Consider the following 20,402-nt stretch of genomic DNA (forward strand, 5'->3'; position numbering starts at 1 on the left):
CTCTGTGTTCCTGATGTTGTGAAGTCACATGAGGAATGACCCCTAGTCTGGATTCTTCCGGAGCACAGGGATTGTCGCAAAGCAAATGAGAGCTAATGTATTTTGCCATTTGAATTAAGTTTTCCAGTTTCTAGAAAAGGCAGCTATTGGTTGGGACTGGTCCTGGCGTGGACTGAGATGCCGGGAGCAAGCCTGGGGGTCGCAGGGCTGGCTCCACCGTCCAGCCAAGATGCCCTCTGAAGACAGACATGCAGAGAAAACATGTGGAGGGCAGCTTTTCTAAAGCAGTGTGATGTCTGTACTTTCCCACTTATCTCTGCTGTTAGTTTGGAGGAGCGTGGCAGAACCAGGAGTTTCAGAGAGAATCATACACATTCTGTGTTAAAAGACACTGCCGTCCTCTGGATAACAGGGCAGGACTCCTTTCCGGGTGACTATTGCCAAGTCTCAGTCTGAACAAAAGACCAGATTAAAGGCGTCAGGTGTGGTGACTGCAGGCTGGGCTGCCCGTCCCCAGCCCCTGGACACCAAGCGTGTTGTTCCTGACAGCGGGTATGTTTCCATTTCAGAAATACGTACTGCTCTTTCGGGTTTACGGTCCGTTGTACTGTTGGCAGCAGTCGCGTGAGAGCCTGTGTAAAACAGTCACCTGCCCTAGCACTTGGTGCCCCTCTGATTCTGTCATTCCAGGCGATTCCCAGGGCACATGCGTGCAGCGCCCACAACATCTTCTGAAAAACGCAGAATAGGTTGCCTTTGCTGCCTTTTCTTAATTTCATAGTAAAAGTTTGCACATTTTTCTCAGAGTGGTCGTCTGAAAGCTCTCCCCCCGCCGCTCCCCGCCGACAACGTTGTAATAAGAACAAAGAACTCCAGAACTCCGCGCCACACTGACACGTTTGCATGTAGACCTGGAAGGGTGGGGGAACTTCGGCTCCCGTGCGTCCGTGCTTTGCTCTGGCTCCATCCCCGCTCTGAAGCCTGCCGTCTGCTCTCCCGCACGGGCACCTCGCTTCAGTTTTGTGAAGGAGATGGAGCTAGTCGGGCTGCCCACCGCATGACTTTCAGCTGCATTGGAACATTCTAAGTAATTTTTTTGTGACGTATGAAATTTCCAAACCTTCAAAGAAGAAGGGCTGCTCCAGCAAGCCCGGGGCCGCCGCCGTGGTGCCCGTGCTGGCGTCCAGCGGGGCGGGTTCCCGAGCACCCTCTGTGGAAGGCCAGTGCGGGACCCTGGACGCAGCCGGAGGGCGATGGGCGGGGTGCAGAGTGCGGCCCCGTGCCGGGCACGCGCAGGGGTGTCGGCGCTGGTGGTGTTGGAGACAGGAAAGGAGGGCCCTCCCCCGTCGCTGATCCACGGCAGGGACCTCTCCCGCCTCACAGGGGCGGCCAGGTGGCCCTTGGCGATGCCCCCGAGCCCTTGGCTCTGTGCTCACCTCGCCCAGGGTGCTCGGTAGGGGCTGGTCCTGGCACGGGGCCTGCCCATCCTGGAGGCTGTGCCTTAGCACCGAGATATGCCGTCGAGGCTCTCCCTTCCTTGTGGTGGTTTACTTACGTAGACGTCGGGCACGGGGTTCGAGTGGGCCTTTGGCATGACTCGCTGGGGCGGGTGGAGCGTCCTGAGCGGCTTTGCCTTTGCGGGACGCCGGCCACGGCTCCGTGGTGAGGAGACTGGCCCAGCCCCAGCGGTGGGAGGGGGGAGGGGGGGAGGGGTGGTCTGGGGTCACTGATCACGATAACCCTGTGCTGACAGCATGGCGGTGTTTCCCATTGTGGGGATGTGGGGGGGGAGTTAAATAGGAACATGGGGCTTGGGTTGTCTGCAGTTTGGAAGTCTCCCAGCTGGAAGGCCAGGTTCACGGTCACATCCGACCGTGGCACAGAAGGAAGTCTGCCGGGCTCGTTTACCCCCAGCTCTGACCAAGTGGAGCAGCGACTGGAGGTGAGCAGAAGTTGCCCGCGTGAACCTTTCTGAGCGGCTGCGTTTTCTCCACGTCAGATGCCCGTGCAGCAGCAGGCTCACTGCAGCACGAGGCTGAGACCCCGGCGTGCCTTTGGAGCCGGGGACGCGCCTGGCCGCTGGGACCCCGAGGCGCTCTGCGTGTTTGGGCTGCACGTAAGCTTAGTCACCAGAGAGGCCGGAGGGACGTCTCCTCCTCTGGTCGTGGCTCCCGCTCTCCGCAGACTCGGCCGCGGGCCCTGTCCCATGAGGTTTTCTCCCCCACAGGTCGTGGTCTCTTACAGTCACACTAATTTTACCAGCTGGCTTCCGCAAGTGAAGCCAGCCCAGCCGTCACGGAGGATGCCACGCCAGGGCTGGAGGGGCGGGAAGGGAGGTGGTGGGCGGTCAGCCGGAAGCCTGGAAGGCCGTTGACCACCCTGACCAGGGTGAGGGGACGGGGCGCTGGCCCCTGCTTGGCCACAGACTCGTGGGACTGGTGAGTCCTTAATCTCTGGGTGTTCTGTTGTATCCTGAGCGTAAAACAGAAGTGTTGAACAGCAGTGTTTGTAAGGTTCAAATAATGACCTCACCAGCACTTTGTCCCCACTTCCTGTCTCCCCCTCCTCACCCGGCTGGGCTCCCTGCGGTCCTGGAGCTGGCCCTGGGCCGCCGCCCTCCCTGCCCGCATGCCTCCTCCTTCCCTGCTCTCAGACTTGACTCGTATGTCTTTCTGGGGACGCCTCTGAGCCCATCCCACGGCAGAATCCACCCTTCCCTGCCCCACTTAGTCTCCTTTTTGTGTTTCGTCTACACGCCCCGGAACGTCAGTTCCAGGAGGAGAGGGGCTTTGGGTAGGCAAATGACGAATGCCCCCCACAGTGTGGCTCTAGGTCTGTATGTAAAATCATCAGCAAAGAGCCTCGGGCAGTGGGTGAGAGTGAACTGCCAGGAGGAGGATGGGGTACTATCGTAGCTGAGCTGAACAACGATTCTCACACTTTTCCGAGTCGTGGGCTCTTTGGGGGAATGCACCTCTCTCCAACACCATCCCTCTGCCCCGTTGAGCGTCGTTGGATGGAAGAACAGCAGTTCGTTTGGCAAGCGTACATGGAGCAGGGCGGGGGAGACCCAGGCCCGAGGTGTAGGTTCGGAGGTTTCCCTCCTGGTGGGACGTGGCCACGTTCGCCAGGCTGCCGTGTGGAGGATGGATTGAGGGGGTAGTGGGTGGAGGGGGCGTTGCAGGGTGAAGAGGGGGCAGCTGGCAGAAGCAGAATCGCCCGGAAATCCACCTGCTTCCTATGTGTCCCAACGGTCACAGCCTCTCCGTGCTGGCTGTGCGCTGCACGTGGGCGTGAAGCCTTCTGAGGTCAGGTGGAGCCCTGAGAGTGAGGACACACAGGACTCAGCGTGGGGCCCGGCACGTGTCCGTACTCGGCACACTCAGCCCCCCGCCCCCCCGCCCCCGCGAGCGCTGGGCCGCCCAGGGTCACAGGGCTGGAGCCCACCTTCAAAGATCCATTTTAAAAATTGGTTCCCCTTGAGTCTTGCTGTCCTTGCACAGGTGAGACTGCCCTGAGCTGTCACCTGATGCACAGGCAGCCCTGCGAGGTGAGGACCACCCCACCCCACCTCCATTTGTGGATGTGCGCTCAGGCTGCCCTGCCAGCAATGTGTCCGGGCTGGGATCACTCCGGTTCAGCCCCTCCAGAGCCCCATCCTTCCTGCCGCCTGCAGGGGAAGCGCCCGCGCCATCCCGAACTTCCGCGACCGGCAGCGAGGAGGCCCCAGGGCGCGAGGGTCTGACCCGCCCGCCCGTGGGAGCGCCAAGCCTGGCCTTTCCGACAGAGTGAGCGGGGCGGAGACCCAAGTTGCACGCCCCGCCCCGCCCGCCGCGGTGGCCGTCCGGGGGCGACACGTCCTGGGAGTACGCCGGACGGAAGCGCCGCTGGGACTGACACGTGGACTTGGGCGGCGCTGCCCGGTGGGTCGGCCGGGTGGGAGCGGCCCCAGACACCCTGTGCCCGCACCGTCTGCGCCTGATGCAGCCAGCCCCGGACGAGGCCCGCAGGGACGCGGCCGAGGACGCCCAGTGGTCCAGGTGGGGCCTCGCGGTGGGGGTGGAGGGTGGGCTGGGGGCGGGGCGGCGGTCAGGGGAGGGAGCGGGTGTCCTGGGCAGAGACGGCTCCCTGCTGCCCCGCACCTTTGCTCTGCCTGGGGGGCCTTACACCTCCACGCCTCCCGCCTTCCATCCAGGGCCAGTGCCACCCGCCACCCACCCAGAGCCCCCTGCACTCTCTCCAGGCTGCCCCGGTCCTGGGGGTGGTGCGAGCAGTGTCTTGTCCTGGGGGGCCTGCCCGGCTGGGCGGGGTGGCTCCCAGGCATGGCCTCCCCACCCCCCAGGACTGCACCTGTTGACAGGCCCCAGCCCCAACCTGTGACCACCCACTGAGTGCCACCTGTGCAGGCAGGCAGTGGGCTGGGGGGGGTTGGGGGGGCCACGCCGGCACCTGCAGCAGTTGGCTGAGCCTTGCCATCGTCGTGTGCCAGAGATGTGACGCCAACAAGGTCCCCGCGGGGGTGTCGGTTGTGGGGGAGGAAGAGCCCGGGCAGGTCACCCCCTTCCACTGCCGGGTGCAGAAGGCCCTGGGACAGGGATCTGCTCACCAACACGACTCACACAGCGGCCAGGAAAGAGAGGCGAGCCCTCAGAGCAGCCCCCAGGCCACCCGTGGCTCAGAGCTCCCTCCGGTCCTCCAGTGGACCCCAGGCCCGTCCACCTCCAGCTCCGAGTCCCCGGGGCCTGCCCTGCTGCCTGCGGGACCCGCCTCCCAGAGCTGGTCACAGGAAGGCCTCAGAAGCCAGAAGGCTCCCTTGGGACAGGGCCCAGTGAGGGCGGGAGCCCCAAAGCCCAAATCACAGCATGGGGTCTCCTTGCCGGGTGCCCAGGAGGGCGACAGGCATGCGGGCGTGCCCGACTGGGGAGCGCCCTGCGGCCTGCCTCTGCTCCCTTGCTGTCTCCCCGCCCTGCTCCTTGTCGAGGCGAGGCCCCGCTGAACCAGGTGGCAGGCGGCTCTGCAGCCAGCTGGGCAGAGGGCTGGGACCTCTAAAGAATGTTTTGCAAACTTCCCTCTCGGTTATGCTTTAACGGATCTGGATCTGGCTGGCTTTGCCTTCACCGCCTCCCTCCCTGCCCAGTTTAGAAAGGAGCACCTGCAGGTGGGGTAGCGGGGGTCCTGGGTGGAGTGGGGCTCAGCGGGAAAAGGTGTTTCACAGCCCCGAGTGGCTAGAGGTGATGAGAATCGTGACAAGGGCGCCCGTGGGCGGCTGCCGCCATGTGGATGACCCCGAGGCAGGGCCACTCCCCAGGGACATCCCAGCCGGGCGTCCGCAGCCTTGGGCCCACACGTTCTCTCCGGCGGTTGCCCTCTGACCCTGCTTGCTCTCTGCCCCCAGCACCGACGCATTTCCCTTTTCTGAATCGAGGGTCCACGTGACCTTGTGTTTGCTCAGCCGTGGGTGCTTCTCTTGCACAGGGGCCATTTGCAGGATGCAGAAGGTTCTAGAAGGTTCACAGGAAGCACCCTGAAGAGCTGGGGGCTCAGACCCGAGGCTCGGGAGTGGGCAGAGTGGGCTGGAGGCAGGTCTTCAGGCCTTTTGTGGCCAATTCTACCATGACCTTCCGTGTTCCTAGCAAGCCCGTCTGCAGGTCCAGGATTCTGCGTCTGGTGTCCTAATCGGGCCTTTGGCAGCTGGCCGTGTCTGGGTCACCCCCTCCAGCCAGGCCTCCAGCTGGCCTGTTCTGTGTCCCCAGGAGCTGTGGAGGACATCCCTTTGCCCGCCCAGTGGCACTGCCCGCCAGCTCAGGGCCAGGGCTGCGGGGGCCTCCGGGGCCCAAGGAGGAAGCACACAGCACCTGGCCCCCCAGCTCCAGAGGGGGTCCCATGGCAGCGCCTTAAACTCAGAGTGGGCTGGTTGCCTGAAAGATGATGGGCCCTTCTTGACCTCCCAGGGCCACAGGAGGCGGGGGGCAGCACCGTATTCTCGGTGCCCTGCCAACCTTCCAGAGCAGGTCAGTCTCATCTGGCTTTCCCCTGTTTCTAACTGGACTTCCCACCCAGAAAGCAAACAGAGCCAGGCTCCCAGGGTGCTGGCACAGTGCATCCGAGAGAGGGGCAGGTGCCGGGGACGCGGTCCCAACTGCGCGCAGGTGACCCTCCGCCGCTCTGACCACATAAAGGAATAAAACTTCCTTTTAAAGGCAACTTCGGGCTGTGGCTGTTTGTGGGGAGTTGAAAGCCTTGCTCCCCAGCCCCCGTCGCTCCCCTTGTGCACCAACCCGTGCGTGTGTGCTTGCCGAGGGCTCGCCTGCAGGGCCGTGTAGGTGGCCCTGGACGGAGGCCAGGCAGGGCTGGGCTCATGACTCCTCTGCTGGCTCCATCCGGGTGGGCCCGGGTGGCCGGCTGGGCTGGTCTTGGTGGGCAGTTTGGACGGTGCCTCCCGCTAGGCCTGGTGGGACGTTTGCTCAGAGGGAGCGGTGTCCGCGAAGGCCTGAAGTGCTGGGCTGGGAAACGGGGGGCAAGAGGGTGGACTGAGGGTATCATTCCCACAGTTGGAGCCGCGGAGGAGACGGGACCCTGAGCCCCCAGGGGTCGCATGTCATAAACTCAGACATTGATTGAGCCGGTGCCTCCTGGGGGCTCGCTGGCCTGGCAGAGCCCCCGCCCTGCCCCTCACAGTCTCTGGTTCTGTAAAGGAAACTAGCATCTGGGACCACCAGGCCCCAGGTGAGTCCGCGAGCTGCCCCGTGGGGTTCCGCCCCCTCCCTCCGCCTTAGCCTCTCCAGGGGGGAGGTCACCGAGACCTGCCGCATGCGCTGTGCTACCGTCGTCCTCACCGCCTTGGCTTCTGAGTCATTCCAGGCACACTTTACGAACCAGGAAGGCGGGTGGGGGCGTGATGGCCCCTCCCTCGTCACTGAGGTCACTGGGCAGTTTCCGAAGGGAGCAGCCCCCCCGCCTCGGCCGAGGCACGGTCCAGCGGCCGGCTCCTGGAACTGCAGAACGGCAGGCTTTCCAGCACGGGACACTATTTCCCACTGGACTCATATAGGAAGTTCTAATATAAAAAGCAACTCGTCCAAGAGTGCTGCCCGGGAGCCCCACCCATGGCACCCCTCCGGGCACCCAGAGGCCCAGTTTGAAATCCGTGGTCCAGCGCACACGGGGAAACTGAGGCACAGGGAAGGGCGGGTTTCCCCGAGTCAGGCCAGGGCCCAGAACGGCACCCAAGTCTCTCCTCCGGGAGAGATGGTCACCACATCAGACCACACACATCACTGCGGGCTGCAGAGCACTTCGGACTGTAATTCCCAAACTCCAAACCAGGCGCCGCCCACAAACACGGCTCTGTCTGGGGACAGCAGGCTGGGCTCATTCACCCCAAACCCCCCGAGGGAGGGGCTCGAGCCTGGAATCAGCTGTCTCCGCCGGTGGGATTGCCAGGCGCTGCAGCCTCCGGGGGGCAACAGCTCCCCGGCTGTGAGGGCAGCAGCGGGGACGGGGAGGGCCTCTGCAGGCCTGAGACGCGGGGACGGCTCCCCGACTCGCTCCCCGGACTGTGGAAACGTACACTGATGTACCAGGGGGAGCGGAGCCGGGGGAGGTGCCCGCGGAGGAGGGGGACGCGGTGCCAGGCCCCCCCAGCCCGCTGGCCAGTCGACAGCTCCTTGTTGGGGCTCCAGGAACTGGTGGGTCACCTTGCTGCTCACTGACCCGAGAAGGAGCTGGGCGTCAGGGACATGAGCCCGTCTTCACCCAGGAAACTGAAACTCGGGAGGCTGGCGGACGGGCCCCATGTGCCACCACCCACCCCCCGCCCCGGCTGTGACCAGGTCCAGGACAGCAGCTCCTTCCCACCCCGAAACTTTCCCCCAGCGCCAGGGGTCCGGGGTCCACCCTGCCAGGAGGAGGGCGCTGGCCAGAGGGGGTGGGGGTCAGCCCCGCTTCGCTGCTGGCCCAGCGGTCCTGCCCCGGAGATGATGGACACGGCCGTCGCGCCCACTTATCAGGTTCCTGGTACGGGTGCCGCCTGCCAGCGGGCAAGATCCTCAGGGCCTCCGAGGTCTCTCACCCCCGGGAGGCGTGCAGGCGAGGGCTCCGGCCCTCCCCGGGGTGGTCCTGGCCTCACCCTGGACTGTCCCCCCAGAGTCGGCTCACAGCCCGAGCCTGGGTGGGGCCCACAGGCAGGGGACCTGCCCGTGTCCGCAGGTGGAGTCCAAGCTTCCACTGCCCTGGGCCCCATTGGCTGTTCTTTGCACGTGCCCGGCCGGCTGGGGGAGCCCCCGCCAGGTCCAGACAGGGGTCCAAAGGGGTTTGGGGAGCGAGGGTGAGACTCCAGCGTCCTGGCTCACCCGCCAGGTGAGAGACATCCTTCCCTCTGTTCTGAGAACCGCCCGTGCGGCTCCTGCCGGCCTCACCCTCCTGGACACCTGCCCAGTGGCCTCCCCAAGGCCGTACAGCACTAAGGCCTCGGGCCGCTTCGGGCAGGCCTCGGGGGACCAGGCCTTGGAGCCCCTGCCCGGTGCCTTCCCCACAGCCTGAGCTTCTTCCCTTCGTGCGCCTCACGCCACCACCCACCTCCCCACCCCGGGGGGAACCCTTGCCCCAGTTGGGCAGGTGGGTCCAGGTGCAGGCAGGACCCCCAAGACCCCACTGAGACTCTGCAAGGCCTGTCCACTCTCCCGACCCACCACCCCCCAGTTGTGGCCCCCACCCTCAGGGGACGTCCCCGCCCTGTGCAAAGACATCGCAAGTCACTAGTGGTGCCCCTCCCCCAGGCCATCCCCCACTGGGCACCCCCCGCCCCCCGCCACCTGCACAAAGAGCACTGAGTCTCCTCTCTCTCTTCTTCGTTAAAAAAAATACCAATCCCCCCTCCCCAAACTTTGTCTTTTAGGACAGTTCTAGATTTACAGAGCTACCGCAAAGGCAATACATACGGCCACACGCTCCACACCAGTGTCCCCCATTCACGTCCTAGGTCAGTGTCCATTTGTCCCCATCAGTGCTGGACCGCCGTGGGCAGTACTGCTACCGAAGCCCATGCTGTGCTCGGGTTCTGCACTTTCCCCCGATGTCCCAGGACCCCACCCAGGGTCCCACAGGCACTTGAGTCTCCTGGGCTCCTCCGGGCTCTGGCAGTTTCTGACTTCCTGGTTTGGTGACTGACAGTCGAGGGTGCTGGCCAGGAGCTTTGGGGACCGTATGGACTTGGTCTGGCAAGCTTCCCAGGTGGCCAGGGCTGCCTCACTGCTGCCCAGGCTCCTGCCAGGGCCTGCCTGCCCCAAGGTGGTCTGCTGGGCAGACCCCGCTCTCCTGGAGACCCTGCGGGGGCCCGTGGTGCTGTGGTACCCTCCCTTTCTGCCGCGGCTGGGGTCCTCTTGCCCAGCCCATCGCCCCCTTGGCCGGTTACCCGCTGTCAGCCTGGCTGCCTTCCTGGGCCTTTGGTCCATGGAAACCGAGAGCCCGGGTCCCTGAGAGCAGCACCTCCCCAGCTACGGCTATTCAACCCGCGATGGCCATCCGGGCGCTCCCACCTCTGCTGCTTGAGGGACCCCGTGCATCGTTTCTTGTGTCTGCCCGTTTCTCCCAGGAGTCACCAGACATGAGCAGGTGGACGTTTGAGAGGTGGCCGAGGTGCCCCATCCAACAGCCTCTCCTGGGCCTGACCGGGCCCTTCTCTCCCCAGACCCGAGTGCCAGGTGTGGACAGGGGCGCTGCTTCTGGGGACATGCCTGCTGTACTGCGCCCGCGCCAGCATGCCCGTCTGTGCCGCCACCATGAGCCAGGACTTCGGCTGGAACAAGAAAGAGGCCGGTGTCGTGCTCAGCAGCTTCTTCTGGGGCTACTGCCTGACTCAGGTGGTGGGTGGCCACCTGGGGGACCGGTAACCCCTCCCCCCGCTGCAGGGCTGGGGGAGGTGGCTCCTAGGAAGGGAATGGGGGGGAGGCCCCACCCACAGCAAGACGGGGGCTGGGAGACCCGAGGTCCGCGCAGGGGTGGGCTGGGGCCGGCGCTCAGCTCGTCTTGGGTGCTTGGTTCCCTGGGGAGCAACCGGCATCCACCGAGGCAGCTCTGGGGCCCGTGGGGACAGAGGGCCAGGCTGTACCCTGCGCGCTCAGCCTCGGCCTCCTCTGCAGAGGGGATATGGCTGCAGTGCCCACCCCAGAGGGCAGCTCCAAGCGACGGATGGCGCCGGCCCCCTCCCCGGGTTCCTCCACGGTAGGGTCTCCTGGTCCGGCCTGCAGCCCGGCCGCACAGCTCCCCACCACTGCCCTCTTGTGCCCCGTGCAGGATCGGGGGTGAGAAGGTCATCCTGCTGTCGGCTTCCGCCTGGGGCTTCATCACCGCCGCCACCCCGCTGCTCTCCCACCTCGGCAGCGCCCACCTGGCCTTCATGACCTTCTCTCGCGTCCTCACGGGCTTGCTCCAAGGTAGGGGGGCTGCAGGGGGCTGCAGAGGGCTGCCCCCATGCTGCCAGCATTGGACCTCTGGCCCACGCGCCGCAGAGCAAGGGGAGTGTGTGCACGGGGGTGTGTGCACACACATGTATGTGCATGTGTACCTGTGTGCACGGGCGTGTGTTCAGGTGGGTGCTCATGCGCGTGCACGTGTGTCCTCGTGTGTGCCCCTGCGTGTGGTGTGCCTCAGATCAGAGCGGGTGCATCAGTGCTGCAGCGCTGCTGCTGCTGAGGTCATGGGCTCTCCTGCCTGGCAGGCGGACAGCTCGGGCCGTCCCCGCTGGCGGGCTGCCGGCTCTCGGCTTCACTTCCCTGCACCGGGGTTTGTTTGTGCTTCGATGCCGTCGCGCCCAAGGCACTTTCCGTGTCTAGAGTCACTTCACAGTCTGGCTGGCACATTTTAATGTCACGTGTCCTCCTCTGCCAAAACTTCCGCTCCAGGGATCTGGTGTCAGCCAGGTTGCCACGCGGCACCGTCGGCTCCACCAGCCGCATGGTGGGCACGTGCCCAGTTTCTGTGTCCTGCCAGTCGGAGGCCACACCCGCACTGGCCGGGCCAGCAGGCTGAGGGGATGCCAGCTTTCCCAAGCCCCCCGCTCTCGTTCTTTGGGGATATTACACTTCTGAAGAGAGCCCCCCTCAAAGATCTCCGGTGGCCTGGGGGAGCTGGTGGCAGGGGCGCACGCCCACCCTCCAGGGAGTGGGACGGCCTTCTGAGCTGCCCTACACCAGCCTGGCATCTGACAGCATCCGTCCACTGGACGTGACCCCTTCCTCACCACACCTCCCCACTTCCCAGAGCTCTGGTAGGGCGTGGGCCTCTAGCCCGTACCCCCAGGACCCCAGATGTACATCCTGGAATTGGCCTCTGCCTGTTTGCTGATCAGCCCCGCCGGGCCGGCCCACAGGTGGTCCTGGTGGTCCAGGCAGTCCAGCGCCTGCACTCCTTTGAATTCACCCCACGTGCTCCCCACACGGTGTGAGCAGGGGCCCGGGGCCCCAAAGGGAAGGCAGGGACCAAGTCCTGTCCCTATGTGCCCTGGCCTCTGAGCTTCCCCAGGTGCTTCTGGAGAAAAGCACAGTGTAACGAGCAAGAGCTGCAGTCGCCAATGCAGTTTTTTTTTTTTTAAACTAGATTTTAAAATAATTATAGCTTTACAGGAAGTGGCAGTGAAATGTACAGGGCGGTCCCGAGCTCCCTCCCCCACCTCTGTGTGGTGACATCTCACGTAGCTACAGGGCAATGTCACATCCAGGACCTGGCAGTGCAGTTCCACGGGGCCGTTCAGGTCTCACCGACGTACAAGCACCGTGTGTGTCAGTGTGTGTGCGTGTGCACTTGTCACTTGTCACCTGTGTGTGTGCTTCTGCATGTTGGTGCCAGGACTCTGGAGCCGTGTGGCTCTGGGAGCTGGCATGACAGTGGAGGAACGCCAGCTTGGGCCAAGAAGTCCCCCTGCAGCCGTCCTGGTGGCAGGACCTCAAGCGAACCCCCCGGTCCCCAAACTGAGTGTCTCCTTAGCTGAGTGTTGGGAAAAGCCCAGCCCTGCTTGTCCCTGGGGGTGACAGCGGGAGGAAGGAGACCCGGGCTTGAATAATCACCGAGGGCCCCGCAGAGCTTCCAGCCCATGTCTCACCCCTCCGCCGGCCACCCTGGCGGGGCCCGCGGGCCAGCTTGGGACACAGCTCCACGCGGGCCTCTGCCTTCTCTGCCGCCCCAGGGGTTTACTTCCCTGCGCTGACCAGCCTGCTGTCTCAGAAGGTGCGGGAGAGCGAGCGAGCCTTCACCTACAGCACCGTGGGGGCCGGCTCCCAGTTTGGGTAAGTCCCGGCCTGGGGGGGGCCGAGCCGGGGCGGGGCGGTGTGGGGAGGCGAAGGGCGTGCGCCTGGCAGAGCGCCTCGGTGCGTCTGGTGGGGACAGGCCACATGCACATCTGGGACAGGGTGACGCAGGTCTGGTGACTCTGTGCTCTGGGAGGCACTTGCCACCCCCCGTCTCCGTGCACGCTCTGTCCCCCTCGGGCCAGCGGCAGGTGACCAGAGCTTTGGGGCTCTGGCACATGGGCTGGGGTGTTAAGTTCCCTTCCATCTGTGCTGACAGAACTGGATGGGGTGCCCGTCCCGATGGGGGGTGGCCTGCGTTCGCCGCAGAGGGTACCCGTCACGGTCCACTGCACCCCCCAGAGCGCCAGACCCTCCGTGGGGCGACCACACTGGGGCTGGAAGGACGTCTTGCTGTCCTATCGGGGCTTCACGACCCCCGGGCTCAGGACCCTCACGTTACTGCTGCCGAGGTCCAGGCAGAATGCAGAGGGGTGAGGGGTGCCTACTGGGGGGCTGGGAGCGGCCCAGATAGAAACACAGGGGGCCCAGTGACATGTGAATTTCAGAGAAGCAATATACGGACAGGAGAGTTTCGTTGTTTATCTGAAATCCCCTCTCGCTGGGTGACCTGGGCCTTCCGGGCAGCGGGTGGGGTGCAGGGGAGGTACAGGGAGAGACTGTGCCCGCCCCCTCCCCGCAGGTGGGGAAAGGGAGGCTGAGAGCGGAGGCCTCCCGCCACCGGCCTTGGGGGAAACCTTTCTCCTTCTGCTTTAACTGTCTCCTGGCCAAGCCTCAGCAGGTGGGGGGCAGCTGGGGGGTAGCCTCTGAACACACAGGCCAGCCTGGGGGAGGGGCGGCCCCAAGGGCATATTTGGGACAATAGCAGGACATGGGGAGGCGGTTGGGTTGGGTGGTTGTTTTCGCATTTTGAAATCTTTTTGAAATCTCATCCTCTCCGAAATGAGCAGCTGAAAACAGCGAGGAGGTCTTACGTTTCAGCATGTTCTTGTCACCGCTGTCTTCTTGTTGCCTTTTTCATTTTAAAAGGATCCACACACAACTGTAGGCCAACTGGGAGGCCTAGTAAGGAGATACTAGGGCAACACAGGACCCCTGTGCCACGTCACGGCTGCCACGTCCACGCTGGCCCCCGTGGCACCGAGAGTCCCCAGAAAGCTTGCATCTGTCTTAAAAAAATGTACAACATGAGAGTTGCGGGTTAAGTTTGATTTGGGGCAAAATGAAGGCTGCAGCCCGGGAGACAGCATTTCAGAGAAACTGCTCCCAGGAGGTGAGGGGAGGAGCCAGGATACAGAGGAGTTTTGCAGCAAAAGGGCAGGTAATGGTCAAAAAATTATTGTTAATTAAAGAAAACCCGATCTCTCAAGTTTAGGGATTTAGCGCTTTTCTATGTCTGGGAAGATGCAAGATTCTGGGCTCCCTGAAATCATTCCTTTGATGTGCACCTCAGGTCTCTGGGGCCTGTGTCCTGCATTTTCACATCCTGAGTTTCCGCAGGGCTCACCGCAGGGAGTGGCTGCAGTCTGATGGCTGCTAGATGGCAGGTATTCTCTTCAGCCCTGAGTTTCCTCAGGGCTCACCTGCTCACGTTGGAGGGCTGCGATCGTTGATGACTGTGACATCCTTTGTTTGTTGATATGGCAGGAAATATTCCATTTATCACATCCCTAGCAAGCTGCGGGGGGACCAGCCTTCCGGGCAGTTGCCTCACAGGGGATAGAAATGCCCTCTTTTCTAGGGACTCAGCTCATCCGGGGTGGGGGTCTCGGAGACGTCTCCGAGCCCCAGTGAAGCGAGGGTCCCAGCCACGCCCCTCCCTGTCGTTCCAGGACGCTGGTGACGGGGGCCGTGGGCTCCCTGCTCCTGGACTGGTACGGCTGGCCGAGCGTCTTCTATTTCTCGGGTGGGCTCACCCTGCTGTGGGTGTGTTACGTGTACAGGTGTCTGCTGGGTGAGAAAGGTACGCGCTGCTGCCCGGGAAGGGCGGGGGCCCTGGCGCCTTGTCCCCTCCAGCGAGCGGCCACCGAACCCCCAAGAGCAGGCCAGCTCGGGGGCCCCAGGATCCCCTAGGGAGAGCCTCACGGAAGACGCCCACTCCCGGAGTCTCAGCCGGCTCCGGTCAAGTCTGGTGTGAGAGTCGCTGGGTGAACGCAGACGAGCAGGGGCTGCCCAGCCAGCAGAGGCAGATTGCAGGGGTAGAGGTGGCTCCCGGTGACAGGAGTGGGGCCTGGAGGGTTTGAGGACTCAGGGTACAGATGGCCAACACTACTGTCCACCCTCGAAGGCAGATGCTGCCGACCCCAGGCTCTGGCGGAGAGGACAGGATGGCCCCCAGGCGCAGCTGGGGACCCACGAGCCGCCCCCAGCTTCTGGCCTGTGGGGGCAGAGCCGTCCACCCTCTTTGAATGGCTTTCACGTGGAGATGCCTTGCCCTTCAGATCTCATCCTGGCCTTGGGCGTCCTGGCGCAGGGCCTGCCGGTGTCCAGACACACCAAGGTGCCCTGGAGACAGCTCTTCCGAAAGCCTTCTGTCTGGTGAGCCGGGCTGCTGCGGGGATGGGGTTTGGGGCCCTGGGGACCTCGGCTGCAGGGCGAGCGGCCCACGCGGGGGCGGCTCCACTCTGGGCTCCGCACCCTCAGGCCCCTGGCTGCCCGGGTGTGGGGAGGGGGCTGGGGGGTGTGGACCCTGAGCCTGGCCCCCGCCCCCCCAGGGCGGCCATCATCTCCCAGCTCTCGGCGGCCTGCTCCTTCTTCATCCTCCTCTCCTGGCTGCCGACCTTCTTTAAGGAGACCTTCCCCGGCTCCAAGGTGGGTTGGCCGCCCGGCAGCTCGCAGGGTTGGGGGGCGCCGCGAAGCACATGCAGAGGGGCCCTGGGTTCCTTCCGCTGAGCTCTGGCGGTTCTGACGCCTCTCGGCTCAGCGCCCGCACCTGGGTGCACGCAGGAGAGGCCCAGCTGCTACCCCGGGTGCCCTCCCGTCTGCGGACAGTCCTTCCGGGGGGGGGGCACACAGGGGCCGTGATGTGGGCACAGATGTCACCTGCTGGTCAGCCTGGCTGACTGCACCCCGGCCGCCCGGCCACCCTCCCAATTCTGGTGACCAGGACCCCCTGGCTGCGCACTCTGGGCGGGGTGCTGCCCCCCAGCTCTGCCCCCCGGATGTGGGGAGCCATGAGGGAGGTTCTGCCTGCAGGGGTGACAGCGCTCGAGGGCCCAGCGCTCAGTCAAGGTCGGGGATGAGTTAGGATCTCGGAGGGCCAGCCTGTGGGCAGAGAGCCTGGTGGGCAGTGGTGGGCGTGGGCGGCCGCCTGGCCTGTTCGTCCTCTCCCCGTGGTCGGGCACCTGCCCTGGCGGCCTCTGAGGACCCTGCACCCTCCTCCCTGCAGGGCTGGGTCTTCAACGTGGTGCCCTGGCTGGTGGCCATTCCTGCCAGTCTGTTCAGCGGGCTTCTCTCAGACCGTCTCATCAATCAGGGTGAGCCCTGGGGGAGGGGCTGGTCAGGGAGCCATGCCTGGGCCTTGCCTCACTTTGGGGGGCGGAGAGGCACCCCTCCTGGGGTGCACCTGTAGCGATGGGACGAGGCCACGCCCCCGAGGACCAGGCCGTGAGAGTGGGACCCCTGGCCCTTAGAGCCAGCCAGGTGGGCCCGTGGAGCCCGGCTCCTGGCCTGACTCTGCTGATGACTGCCTCCAGCTTGTCACCTCCCAGCCTGTTTCCCCATGAGGGGACGTTGGGACACAGTCACACTGCGACGGTGTAATTCCTCCACCCGGGGGCTGGACACAGCCCCCAAGCCTCTTCAGAGGAGGAAAGGGCACCTGGTGAGGTCAGAGGTCTCAGGCCTGAGACCCGAGTGCACACGCCCCGAGGATGACCGTCCCGCAGACACGCGCACTCCCCGCGACCCTGCACTGCGTGTCCTTAAACGTCAGTCTTGTCCTAGTTACAGAAGAACCACCCACTCATTGTGGAAAAATTAGAAAATTGGTAGAAACACAAAGAAAGCACTCTGTAACCATAGAGTGTCCTTCCTCAGGTGCGTCTGCCAGGCCTTGGCCTTGGGAACCCTCTAAGTGCACACACACTCACACACGTGTGTGCACGGCTCACGGTGATGCAGGCTGCCCCACCTCGAGCCCAGCCCGGCCCTCCTCTCCCCGCTCCCTCCCTGCGGCCGTGAGGGTGGGACCCACTCTGGGTGCCGTCGGGGAATGGGACAGCACAGATGGGCTGACAGGATGTCTCCTGGTCTCCCCGTCTAGGTTACAGGACCATCACTGTGCGGAAGTTCATGCAGGTAGCAGGGTCGTGGGACGGCTCTCTCCCTCCGGACATCCCTGTTTTGTTCCCGGGGCCCCGGACCTAGAAGGGGGCTGGTGTGGCACAGTGGCTGGAGGGCACCGTGGGTCAGTGCTGGGGACAGGTTTGGCTGACCTGAGGCCCTTGCCTGAGTCCTGGTGCCCATCTTGGGGCCCAGGTCGGCTCACGTCGAATGGGCTACGACCAGCAGGGCCCAGATCATTCGTGCAGCCTCGTCCCAGCGGCCTCCAGGCAGGCCCCAGCCCGGGAGGGGTCCCCACCGACCCTCGTTCAGCGTGGCCCAGGCAGCCCAGGAAGGGGCGAGACCCCCACCCTGTCCCCACTCATCTCTCCCACAGGTGATGGGCCTCGGCCTGTCCAGCGTTTTTGCCCTGTGTTTGGGCCACACCTCGAGCTTTTGTAAGTCTGTGGTCTTTGCATCGGCCTCCATCGGCCTCCAGACCTTCAACCACAGGTAAGGGCCAGGTACCTCGTCCACCAGAGCCGCCCATGCTGCCTTTGGGCTCCCGGGTCCTGGGCCCCTGGCTCGGGCGCACATGGAGGGTGGGCGCGTGGCAGGTCCCCACAAGTGAGCCACAAGGTGAAGGGCAGTCAGGGTATCAAGCCGGCAAGGACCTTGGCCTTTTGGGAAAACAGAACGGGTGCTTGGGGAGGGGCTGGCAGAGGAGATGAGGGTCCCCAAGCAGCATGTTTTGAACCAAAGGTAGGGAGCGAGCCCATCGGATTCCACATCTTGCTCTGCAGGCCTCCCGGCCTGCGCAGCAGCTCAGTGTTTAGTCAGGAAAACTGCACTGACTTGCTTTGGGAATCGGCACCTTGATGTTTTCCAAATTATCGGGTAGCAAATGAGCGTGAGTCCAAGCAAACTTGCCTCCCTGTCTTGTTTCATCCTGGGAGTGGGTCCCGCGCGTAACCGCTGAGCTGGGGCTGAGCTCCTGGCATGGCCAGCCTCCGGGATCCAGGTGATCGGAGGACCGACCGCCGGCTTGGCGGGTGGCGGCCGCCCTGTGGTCACTCGCCGGCGTCCTTTCCTCTTCCCGCAGCGGCATTTCCGTTAATATCCAGGACCTGGCCCCGTCCTGTGCTGGCTTCCTGTTTGGTGAGGACCTCGGCCCCTTGTTGGGCAGGAAGTGGCTGCCTGACCCTGCTCTCCCCCGCCCCCCGCTCCCAGGGCCCCCAGGGGCCACCCCCAGGCGGGTGGGCCGTGGGAGGGTCTCAGTGGGCCTCCGCTGACTGGTCCTCGTTTTCTCGGTCCTGTTCCAGGTGTGGCCAACACAGCTGGGGCTTTGGCAGGTGAGAAGTGGGCTGGGGTCCCCTGCCTGCGGGTTCCAAACCCAGAGTTCCCCGGGGCGCCGCCCCACGCCTGTGTCCTCCCACCTGCTCCGTTGCCTCGGCCGTCAGGGTGGCGTGTGGCACCCCTCCGGGGGGCCCCACAGTGTCAGAGCAGTGGCGGGGGCAGCCCAGACCCCAGGGCTGGCCGGGGGAGAGCACAGAGCCGCCTTCCGCGGTGCTCATGCTTCCGATGGCATGTAACCGTCCCCAACCACCTGACCCGCAGATGTGAGTGAATCCCCGAGGTCCAGGGTCCCCAGAGGCCGAGTGCCTGGGTGACAGTGACGGGGGCTCATGCCCTCAGGCCCCCCCTCCCTCAGCTCCTCTCCAAGCTGTCCTCAAAGGGCCGGGATGGCCTGTCACCCCGCCTGCTTGTCCCCTCTCGAGGGCGCAGGAGTCGTGGGCGTGTGCCTGGGTGGCTACCTCATCGAGACCACGGGCTCCTGGACGTCTGTGTTCAACCTGGCGGCAGCCATCAGCAGCCTCGGGCTATGCACCTTCCTGGTGCTCGGGAAGGCCCAGCGGGTGGACCTGAGCCCCGCCCACGAGGACCTCTAGCCGACCGGCCCACTGTCGCCGAGGACCCAGCGCCATCAGCCTCGGGGACAGCGCTCAGCTCAGAGGCCCCCTGCTCCCGGCCCAGGCGTGAGCAGAGGGTGAGCCTCAGCCCACAGGAGGGTGCTGTCCGGCGCCCCCGCCCTCGCGGGTAGCAGCCTCCTTCCGGGTTGGTGGCACCTCACGGTGGGTGGCTTAGTGTCTTTAGTAGCAGCAGCTTCGTCACAGACATGGTCTGTTCCTCGTAGATCCGTACAAGCCCCACGGGGTCAGCCCGCCCCGGGACCGTGTCACTGCAGGGCAGGGCGCCCCACTGGAGTCTCTCCCCAGAACCTGCTTGGCTCTGTTTCTCAGCTCTTGGGGCCGGATCGTGCTCTGTGGTGGGCCGTCCCGTGCACTGCGGGGTGTTTGGCAGTATCCCTGGCCCCCACCCACTAGATGAGCCCCCCCAGTCATGACAGCCACCCCTGTCTCCTGACATCACCAAGTGTCCCCGGGGGACCCGCCCCCTGGCTGAGGACCACAGCTCTAGAAGAAGGCCGGGGAGGGCTGTGGTGTTTCCGCTTCTCCAAGCAGCCAAGCTGAGGCCCCCCAGTTCGATGGGTGGGCAGAAGTGGGGGCTAGAGGCCCTTGTGCATCGTTGGGGACCCTGCCCCCGGCGTCCCCTCCCGTGGATTCCCAGGCACTGGCGATGCGTCCTGCTACCCTGGTGCCTGGCGAGGGCGCGTGGGCACCTGCTCCTGGCCAGGACACGCCCTGGAACCAGCGAACCCACCGCTCCGCCTTGCCTTTCCCCCTCCTTGTTTACAATAGAGGGGCCGGTCGTCTCGCGGATTAATAATAGATTTTGCAAGATGTATATGCAGAGAAAAGAAACTATGAGAATGTGGAAAAGCACACCAAAGCCTTATTTAAATGATGACTATTAAACTATTTAAAAAGAAGGCCATAATGTTATTTAAGGCCCTTCTTATGAAAAGAATAAACGTGTGTTAAAGATTTATTTCACTCGTTCGAGGAAACCAGCAAAATGTTTCAAACAGTCAAAGGAAAATGCCAAGAACAAACGTACTGATCCTCTAGGATGCTGACACAGATGTGCAAACACAGCCGAGGTGGGGTTTCCTCGCTCCCGCTCTGGACAGACCCCGCCTGTGCGTCTGTGTCGGAGCTGCTTGGTGTAGCTGTCGGCTGTGTAGATTCTAGAATCAGACAACTCCTAATTTTCCATGTAAGCAGAGATTTTCTCCTGCAGTCCCCCCACTTGTGATCAGAAAGAATCTGAAAGAAAGAGTCTCGGTTACAAAGTGAGTCTGGCCTCTGTAGGTTTGGCCTGATTGTTTACAGAGATGCAGCCAGAATGTTAATTTACCATAAAGGCCACGCTATTTGCTCCGCTGGGGATTTTCCTGAGAAACCTCGGCTGGATTTCTAGGCTGTGCTGTCCTGAGCTGGGAGCCCTGCCCGGGAAACTCCCCACGGCGGGGTGGTTTCCTCAGGACACAGGACACAGGTGTGTCCTTGTGCCCGTTTTTAAGTGCAGCGCAGGGTTGCTCTGTGTTCACCTCGTTGGGCAACTGTCACCACCATCATCGCCATGACTTTCTCCTCCCAAACTGGAACTCTCCCCTCCCCCTCCCCCAGACCCTGGCGCCCACCATCTGCTTTCTGTCTCTATGAACTTGACCCTTCCAGCGACCTCACTGAAACGTATCATACGGTGTTTGTCCTTTTGTGACTGACTAATTTCGCTAAGCACGATGTCCTCAAGGTTCATCCGTGCTGTCGCGTGTGCTGGGATTTCCTTCCTTTTAAGTCCGTGTAATACTTCATCGTATGGCTGGACCACGTGTTGTTCAGCTCTTCATGCATCGGTGGACACCGGGCTGCT

At 63.7% G+C, this 20,402-nt stretch overlaps 1 protein-coding gene across 3 annotated transcripts; it reads left to right on the forward strand.

The window, feature by feature from the left end:
* The first annotated feature begins 3,824 nt into the window (after nucleotides 1–3,824).
* Nucleotides 3,825–19,514, forward strand: SLC17A9 (solute carrier family 17 member 9). 3 transcript variants are annotated; one of them, XM_057530102.1, is made up of 13 exons: nucleotides 3,825–4,040; nucleotides 9,689–9,886; nucleotides 10,294–10,433; nucleotides 12,182–12,281; nucleotides 14,135–14,265; nucleotides 14,744–14,840; nucleotides 15,017–15,113; nucleotides 15,691–15,778; nucleotides 16,567–16,601; nucleotides 16,963–17,078; nucleotides 17,668–17,723; nucleotides 17,888–17,917; nucleotides 18,344–19,514. In XM_057530102.1, the coding sequence occupies exons 1-13, from the start codon at nucleotides 3,982–3,984 to the stop codon at nucleotides 18,664–18,666; spliced, it is 1,470 nt and encodes a 489-aa protein (XP_057386085.1). In that variant the 5' UTR covers nucleotides 3,825–3,981; the 3' UTR covers nucleotides 18,667–19,514. The 3 variants fall into 3 exon arrangements, with proteins under 3 accessions (XP_057386085.1, XP_057386086.1, XP_057386087.1); XM_057530103.1 differs by having other exon boundaries at nucleotides 3,828–4,040; nucleotides 18,351–18,667; XM_057530104.1 differs by lacking the exon at nucleotides 3,825–4,040 and having other exon boundaries at nucleotides 9,733–9,863.
* Nucleotides 19,515–20,402: the final 888 nt, after the last annotated feature.

This window comes from Balaenoptera acutorostrata, chromosome 15 (genome assembly GCF_949987535.1).
Source record: "Balaenoptera acutorostrata chromosome 15, mBalAcu1.1, whole genome shotgun sequence".
Taxonomy (NCBI): domain Eukaryota; kingdom Metazoa; phylum Chordata; class Mammalia; order Artiodactyla; family Balaenopteridae; genus Balaenoptera; species Balaenoptera acutorostrata.

What these genes read in the sequence shown, in the direction of transcription:
- SLC17A9 (XM_057530102.1), top strand. Translation starts at nt 3,982, where the DNA reads ATGCAGCCAGCCCCGGACGAGGCCCGCAGGGACGCGGCCGAGGACGCC. An exon ending in GGGGCCGGCTCCCAGTTTGG is followed by an intron (nt 12,282 to 14,134) that starts GTAAGTCCCGGC and finishes CTGTCGTTCCAG; the next exon opens with GACGCTGGTGACGGGGGCCG. An exon ending in GTGTCTGCTGGGTGAGAAAG is followed by an intron (nt 14,266 to 14,743) that starts GTACGCGCTGCT and finishes CTTGCCCTTCAG; the next exon opens with ATCTCATCCTGGCCTTGGGC.